General features: G+C 39.0%; 1 protein-coding gene across 1 annotated transcript; it reads right to left on the bottom strand.

Annotated features, from left to right (window-relative positions):
- Positions 1 to 2,393: 2,393 nt before the first annotated feature.
- On the bottom strand, positions 2,394 to 8,365 carry kat8 (K(lysine) acetyltransferase 8). Its single transcript, XM_037477324.2, has 11 exons — positions 7,948 to 8,365; positions 7,485 to 7,559; positions 7,194 to 7,372; positions 7,055 to 7,108; positions 4,148 to 4,312; positions 3,949 to 4,038; positions 3,697 to 3,837; positions 3,288 to 3,381; positions 3,047 to 3,197; positions 2,817 to 2,971; positions 2,394 to 2,586 (listed from the first exon to the last, which is right to left on the bottom strand). The coding sequence occupies exons 1-11, from the start codon at positions 8,264 to 8,266 to the stop codon at positions 2,522 to 2,524; spliced, it is 1,488 nt and encodes a 495-aa protein (XP_037333221.2). The 5' UTR covers positions 8,267 to 8,365; the 3' UTR covers positions 2,394 to 2,521.
- Positions 8,366 to 8,389: the final 24 nt, after the last annotated feature.

Here is an 8,389-nt window from a genome sequence, read left to right as displayed (position 1 = left end):
CCGGGACTCGATTAAAAATATTAATCTAATTAATTAGAGGCTTTGTAATTAATTAATCGAAATTAATCGCATTTTAATTGCATAAATATTTCACCTGAGAACAGTGAGAAGTAATTTTTTTCACATGGATTTTTATTTTTGTTCAACCAATTCCAGCAGACAAGTGTGTTGTGTTGTGGATTCCAGCCTGAGAATCTATGAGAATTGAGGTTGGATTCAAAAGCATCAACAGGTGTGTGGTGGAACAGTGCAGGGAGATAGCAGGAAGGCTGAAGTGTGGAGGATCCTCAGTTCAAACCTGCTCTCTCAGAAGGAGGGTTTGGTTGCAGTCAGGGCTTCAAACTGTAAACTTTGAAACATTTTTGAGGTTTTGGTAAACAATCCCAAGGTCTAATATGAGAAACGGACATAATGATATTGAATAGCACAAGGGAACAACTGAAGGGCTGCAGGCTCCAACCTGAGGTTGTGGGTTCATGCCCCCTTCATGCAGACATCACTTCTGCTTTGAAAGCGTTTTGAGGTTTGAGTAGCAGTCTCAAGGTTAAATACGAGAAACAAAAAGTTAATTTGTGCATGGTGAGGTAGTGCAGCACAAGAGCTGAGGAGCTACTGTCCTTACCATGTAGGTTGTGGGTTCAAGCCCAGTCTTGGGTTTGAGCCTTTGGCTTTACTTCAGGTTTGAGTAGCAATTTCAAGGTTAAATACAACAAACAAAGGGTTAGTTAGTGTGTGGTGAAGTAGCACAGGGGAAGAGCTGCTGCCACAAGCCTGCACTGCACTTGAAGGTTGTGGGTTCAGGCCCAGATGTGGAAATAGCATTTAAAAGAGTTTTAAAGTTTAACTGACATGCTCAAGGTTAAATAGGAGAATCAAAGTTGCCAAAATGTGACCAGGACTGGTAGTGTAGGGGTGCAAGAAGGAGCCGAAAGCCTCTGTAAGCGCTGCCAGTGGGTTCAAATCCTGCTCCTGCCAAGTCTTGAGTGCACTACCGCGGAGGTAGTAGTGGGGGCATTGTCCCCACTGGTTGTTTCAGAGAAGTGAACTCTAGGGGTTATGCAGAAACACAAGGCTCGTTCACTTGAGTTATGATGGCATTGTCAAGAATGATGAAGAATCTTTTGAATGATGAATTGACTATATATTTAACGTTAATTGCTTTGCTTTTAGCACTTATTAGCCATGCTACGTAGCCTATAGGGTTCCACCTTTTTGACGGGAGAGAAGGCCGGATGAGTCAGTAAAGATGAGCAGATGTGTCTCATTCAGTGGTCACACTGACATGAAACTTATTACAGCCTCTGAGGGCATTTTTCAAGACAATCACATGTTTGTCTACTTCAGGGCATCCTGTGGACAACCTTAAACTGACAGTCTGGCACAGGGTGTAGATTTGTTTACCCTTTTTGGTGCATCCACCCTCCAATTCTCTGTTACATTCAAATTCAACTCACTTGTGCCTTTACCAATGCAGGAAGGATGAATAGCACGGTTGATCCTCCAAGATGCACCAATCCGTCTCTGGGGCAATATCCCATTATGATTTTTTAAAAATGTCAGTTACACAAAACTAAAAAAGGATTTAGGAAGAGCCACCATGTCCCTTGAGGGTTGAACCCAGAAATAAAGTACAGAAATTTGGGGCATTAGGCATTAGTGACAGGGCCGTGTAGGTTGCTTCATCTAAGATCATTCCAGTCATGTCATGGGAAAAAAATATTGTGAAAAAAGTCAAAATATGTAGGGTCAAAAAATGTCACAGAAAATATTTTTTTTAAATAATAGGTAAAAAATTATAAAAAAAATATATGTAAGGTCAATATATATAATATAATATATAATATATATATTATTAGGGCCGGGACTCGATTAAAAATATTAACCTGGGAGGTTCAGCTAGCTAGTTAGCTTCGTGCTAACGCAATGTATTCCTCGCATGACGTCACTGTGTTAAACACCGCTACCGAGCTGCAGGACACAGGGCTGCAGTGAGGACACACATCCAGGACGTGGATAAAAACACGCACATTTTATCCTAAATAATTCATTTTCTGAAGTTTTGTGGGGCTTTTGAGTCTTTCCTCAAATCACTGACCCCAACAAACTAGGTTCATAGATGCATCTCAATATATACATATGTTCTAATAAATTATATATATATATATATATAAATAAATATGTATAAGATCCAGCAATGAATTTAGGAAAGAATTCTTGAGAGCCAATGGAGGCTCAGTATCCTCATCACATGACTCCTCCCACTTGTCGGAATAAATATTGTTATTATTCAGGCAACTATGACGTCAGATATTTAATTCCTAATTATCAAGACTTTGATGTTAAAAGAAGATTTTAGACCAAAGTAAACAGACAGAAGAAATCAGGACACCAGTCTGTTTGTCTTTGTCGACATATTTTAAGAAAATACTGCGAGATGCTACAGATGAATGAATATGTACATTGAGTTTTCATAACAGCAGGAAACAGAACAGACGATACAAAACAGACGTGGCTCCGCCTCTCACTTCTTCGACAACTTGACTTGTTTGTTTTTGGGCGGCGCCCACTTCAGACATATGGTGTCCACTGTGGGGATGGTGGGGGGGGGGGGGGGTTAGACAGAAAGTATTAACACTCAAAGGAGCTCAGCTGATTTAAGGTCTCTATCTGGTTTCACTTGTAAACAAACCGCAGATAATGACATCGGAAGCAACTTATGTAAACCGTTTAGATCAGGTGACTACAGAGCAGCCATGATGTCATCACCTGGCAGACATCCAGCCTACAGAAGAGAAACCACAGCAATGTAAACTCGCCTGTGATCGGGGGCTTCTTGTACTGGGCGCTCTTCAGGTGCTCCTCCACCAGTTTGGGCGTCACACAGATGACGTGCTGACCCTTCCAGTACTTCACCATGTTGAGCGACTGCAGCGTGCTGATGATGTCACTCTGCGTGATGCTGGTCATCTGGCTGGGGAGGGAGGGTCGTTATGAGCGTCTCAAGTCAGAGCCGGAGGGACGAGGACGTCGCCGCGTGCGTCTCTACCTGAGGTCCTTGATGGACAGCGTTCCTCTGAAGTCTCTCAGGATCTCCAGCAGCACCCAGGACCAGTAGCTTCTGTAGCTCAGCTTCCCCAGATCGGACAGAGGCTTCTCAGGAGAGCCGACCGCACTCTCCAGCTTGGACAGCTCGTAACCTACACACACACACACACACAGTTGATTCATGAAGAACACACACACACACACACACACACACACACACACACACAGTCGGTGCCACTTACTGAAGGCGATGAGGAACTTGCCGTAGCCTCGGCGCTGGTAGGGAGGCAGCGTGAGGATACAGGCCACGTTGTTCCCATCTGGAGACTCTTTCTCCTGCAAGAAGAAGGAAGCGTGTGGAGGAAAGACGCTGATGAGCTTCAAGATCAAGTCGTCCTAGTTTATGACCCCCCCCCCTCAGAAATGATGTAATAGCCTCTTTTCGTGTGAATAAAAACATCTTGGGAATTTTAAAGATGACGAGATGGATCTTCTTCCACTAAATGTCACCTGGATCCGATTCCATTAATGATATATGAATAATATCAGTGTAGCCTTGAAACGCAATAAATAAATAAAAGCACTAAACTCTTACTCAGCTGAACCAAAGCGTGTGTCGTTACAGGACGGAGCCCCTGGGGACCAAGGTACCTTGGAGAAGTAGCCCACGATGTGCGCGCCCTGCTTGTTGACCTCGGTGAGGATGTAGAAGATGAACGGCTCCACGTCAAAGTACAGCGTCTTGTGGTCCAGGAACAGCTTTGCTAGAAGACAAAGATTTTGACAGTAGATCTGCAAACAGAGACGACAACGAATCACCACACAGCTTTCAGTCAGAAGAGAGTCACATGGGGCTGAGGGGAGGAACCTCCCTCAGTGTGGAACAAGCAGGCCTGAACTCACCTTGTGGTCACGCCCGTCCACCTCGAACACAGAGATGTTGCTTCTCCTGTAGATCTCTTTGCCTGGAGGCTGTTTCCACTGACAGTGAGACTGAGGACCAAAGGTCAAAGGGTCAAACTGTAAATGATTATGCAAACAACTACTTGAACAGCTTGGTACTGAATAACCCAGATGACCTGGTGAGAGCTGCTGCACTGACCAGGTGATGTCTGAAGGTCTTCTCGTACTTCATGTACTTCAGGCAGTACTCGCAGATCCACAGCTTGGGCTGCTTGCCGTAGTCCTCGGGGAACGGAGAGAAATACCACGCGTCGATCTCAAAGTTCCCGATCTGGATCTTGTCCACGTATTTGACTTTAGTGATCTGATGGACAGCGATTAGGGTTAAATACCAGAAAGCAGCTGGAGATCACGTCTTTATCTAATGTTTCATGTCTTTATATACTTTAATGTTTCATGTCTTTATATACTATAATGTTTCATGTCTTTATATACTTTAGTGTTTCATGTCTTTATATACTATAGTGTTTCATGTCTTTATATACTTTAATGTTTCATGTCTTTATATACTATAATGTTTCATGTCTTTGTATACTTTAATGTTTCATGTCTTTATATACTTTAATGTTTCATGTCTTTATATACTTTAGTGTTTCATGTCTTTATATACTTTAGTGTTTCATGTCTTTATATACTTTAATGTTTCATGTCTTTATATACTATAATGTTTCATGTCTTTATATACTTTAATGTTTCATGTCTTTATATACTATAATGTTTCATGTCTTTATATACTATAGTGTTTCATGTCTTTATATACTTTAATGTTTCATGTCTTTATATACTATAATGTTTCATGTCTTTGTATACTTTAATGTTTCATGTCTTTATATACTTTAATGTTTCATGTCTTTATATACTTTAGTGTTTCATGTCTTTATATACTTTAATGTTTCATGTCTTTATATACTATAATGTTTCATGTCTTTATATACTTTAATGTTTCATGTCTTTATATACTATAATGTTTCATGTCTTTATATACTATAATGTTTCATGTCTTTATGTACTTTAGTGTTTCATGTCTTTATGTACTATAATGTTTCATGTCTTTGTATACTTTAGTGTTTCATGTCTTTGTATACTTTAATGTTTCATGTCTTTATATACTTTAGTGTTTCATGTCTTTATATACTATAATGTTTCATGTCTTTATATACTATAATGTTTCATGTCTTTATGTACTTTAGTGTTTCATGTCTTTATGTACTATAATGTTTCATGTCTTTGTATACTATAGTGTTTCATGTCTTTATGTACTTTAATGTTTCATGTCTTTATATACTTTAGTGTTTCATGTCTTTATGTACTTTAGTGTTTCATGTCTTTGTATACTTTAGTGTTTCATGTCTTTGTATACTTTAATGTTTCATGTCTTTATATACTATAATGTTTCATGTCTTTATATACTTTAGTGTTTCATGTCTTTATGTACTTTAGTGTTTCATGTCTTTATATACTATAATGTTTCATGTCTTTATGTACTATAATGTTTCATGTCTTTATATACTATAATGTTTCATGTCTTTATATACTATAATGTTTCATGTCTTTATATACTTTAGTGTTTCATGTCTTTATGTACTATAATGTTTCATGTCTTTGTATACTTTAATGTTTCATGTCTTTATATACTATAATGTTTCATGTCTTTATATACTTTAATGTTTCATGTCTTTATATACTATAATGTTTCATGTCTTTATATACTATAATGTTTCATGTCTTTATATACTTTAATGTTTCATGTCTTTATATACTATAATGTTTCATGTCTTTATATACTTTAGTGTTTCATGTCTTTATGTACTATAATGTTTCATGTCTTTGTATACTTTAATGTTTCATGTCTTTATATACTATAATGTTTCATGTCTTTATATACTATAATGTTTCATGTCTTTATATACTTTAGTGTTTCATGTCTTTATGTACTATAATGTTTCATGTCTTTGTATACTTTAATGTTTCATGTCTTTATATACTATAATGTTTCATGTCTTTATATACTTTAGTGTTTCATGTCTTTATATACTATAATGTTTCATGTCTTTATATACTTTAGTGTTTCATGTCTTTATGTACTTTAGTGTTTCATGTCTTTATATACTTTAGTGTTTCATGTCTTTATGTACTATAATGTTTCATGTCTTTGTATACTTTAATGTTTCATGTCTTTATATACTTTAATGTTTCATGTCTTTATATACTTTAATGTTTCATGTCTTTATATACTATAATGTTTCATGTCTTTATATACTATAATGTTTCATGTCTTTATATACTTTAATGTTTCATGTCTTTATATACTTTAGTGTTTCATGTCTTTATGTACTATAATGTTTCATGTCTTTGTATACTTTAATGTTTCATGTCTTTATATACTATAATGTTTCATGTCTTTATATACTTTAGTGTTTCATGTCTTTATGTACTTTAATGTTTCATGTCTTTGTATACTATAATGTTTCATGTCTTTATATACTTTAGTGTTTCATGTCTTTGTATACTATAATGTTTCATGTCTTTATATACTATAATGTTTCATGTCTTTATATACTATAATGTTTCATGTCTTTATATACTTTAGTGTTTCATGTCTTTATGTACTTTAATGTTTCATGTCTTTGTATACTATAATGTTTCATGTCTTTATATACTTTAATGTTTCATGTCTTTATATACTATAATGTTTCATGTCTTTATATACTATAATGTTTCATGTCTTTATATACTTTAATGTTTCATGTCTTTATATACTATAATGTTTCATGTCTTTATATACTTTAGTGTTTCATGTCTTTATGTACTATAATGTTTCATGTCTTTGTATACTTTAATGTTTCATGTCTTTATATACTATAATGTTTCATGTCTTTATATACTTTAGTGTTTCATGTCTTTATGTACTTTAATGTTTCATGTCTTTGTATACTATAATGTTTCATGTCTTTATATACTTTAGTGTTTCATGTCTTTATATACTTTAATGTTTCATGTCTTTATGTACTATAAGAGGTAGTTGTGTACTGGTGGACCACCTTACCGCCTCATGCTCCTTCTCCAGAGCCGCCGTCGTTGGGTCCATCTCTGCGTACGTCTGCAAAGGGAAACGTGCTATAGATAAAAAGCATTAAGTGCATTGGGGGGGGGCGGGGGGGCCTTTAAAGAACAGCGCCTCTGACCTTTTGCACGTGGTTGATCTCATCGTGTTTCCGCTTCTGGTTGCGAGTGATCTTCCTTTCGGGTTGCTCGCACAGATCCCCGATGCTGCCCATCTCCGTGCTCTTCCTCACCGCGTCCTTCACCGTCTTGGTGAGCGCCAGGCGGGCTTTGCCCACCCACTCGTCCAGGCGCCTGTTGACTGCGAAAGGTCAAAGGGAGAAGTAGGAGAGCAGGAGGATGATGCTAATGTTGATGTCGTAGGGGGGGGGGGGGTGACTTGGATGGTGTAACGGTTCGTTCCGTGTACTCACATCCCACATAGTGAACGTAGAACTCCTCTCTTCCCTCCTGCTCATTCAATCGGGACTGAATGACCTCTGCTGTATCTACAGAGAGAGGACGTCCATCAGGGGCTCAGCTGGGTTCACATTTAAACCATTTAAATACTTAAAAACGTACTCATCGTTATTTGGATTAATTAAAAAGGGAATTTGGTTCGTGTTGCTCATTTCATTCAGTTTGGCGCTGTCATGCTAAAAAAACGCAGATTTATTCCAATGAAACAGCAACTTTTGGGGTCTTTGCTGGTTTGGGGGTTTATCATCATATTTTCCAGAAAACTGCAGAGACTTTGTAAATCCTCAAATCACGTCTTACTGCCACGTTTCCCACACAATAAAAAAGGATTCTACTAACTACTGATTCTAAGTGCTAAGTGAGTTTTGGGACTTCATCAGCAGCCGTCAGGGTGGAAGCGGCAGAGGCATCACTCACGCCACGTCTTGTCGGCTCGTTGACATAAATACGTCTCTCCGATTTCCACCGACACCTCCTGCTCCCGGCCGCCGCAGTACCCGCCGCCTCCGTCCGGGCGGCGCTGGCTACTCGAGCACCCGGCTTCTCTCATGCGACCGAGGGCCTCCGCCTCGTCCTCCTCCCCGCCGCTGCCGTTGGAGGAGCCCGCCGCCGGGATGCTGCTGTCCAGGTCGCCCCGCTCGCTCTCCATGTGGCTGGAGTCCATATCCACGTCCATCGTGGACTCGGAGTCTTTGCCGTTGTTGTAGCTTTTGTGAAACGCGCTCCCGCCGGTCATAACCTCGGTCCTCCTGGAAACAACAACACGCCGCGGAGGAGCTGCGCAGAGGGGCTGGTCTTCAGTGCGGGGGAAAAAAAAAATCAAAGATGGCGCCCCTCTTGCTCCCAGGATGCATCTGCT

The sequence above is a fragment of the Pungitius pungitius genome, chromosome 12 (genome assembly GCF_949316345.1).
Source record: "Pungitius pungitius chromosome 12, fPunPun2.1, whole genome shotgun sequence".
Taxonomy (NCBI): Eukaryota; Metazoa; Chordata; class Actinopteri; order Perciformes; family Gasterosteidae; genus Pungitius; species Pungitius pungitius.
The sequence above is the reverse complement of the archived record's forward strand: the minus strand, read 5'-3'. Positions and strand labels throughout refer to the sequence as shown.

Excerpts from the sequence above, each read along its gene's own strand:
- kat8 (XM_037477324.2), bottom strand. The coding sequence starts at position 8,266 with ATGACCGGCGGGAGCGCGTTTCACAAAAGCTACAACAACGGCAAAGAC. Across the intron at positions 7,373-7,484 it reads CTACGTTCACTATGTGGGAT|TCAACAGGCGCCTGGACGAG; the intron begins GTGAGTACACGG and ends GACCTTTCGCAG. Across the intron at positions 3,198-3,287 it reads CAAGTTCCTCATCGCCTTCA|GTTACGAGCTGTCCAAGCTG; the intron begins GTAAGTGGCACC and ends GTGTGTGTGTAG.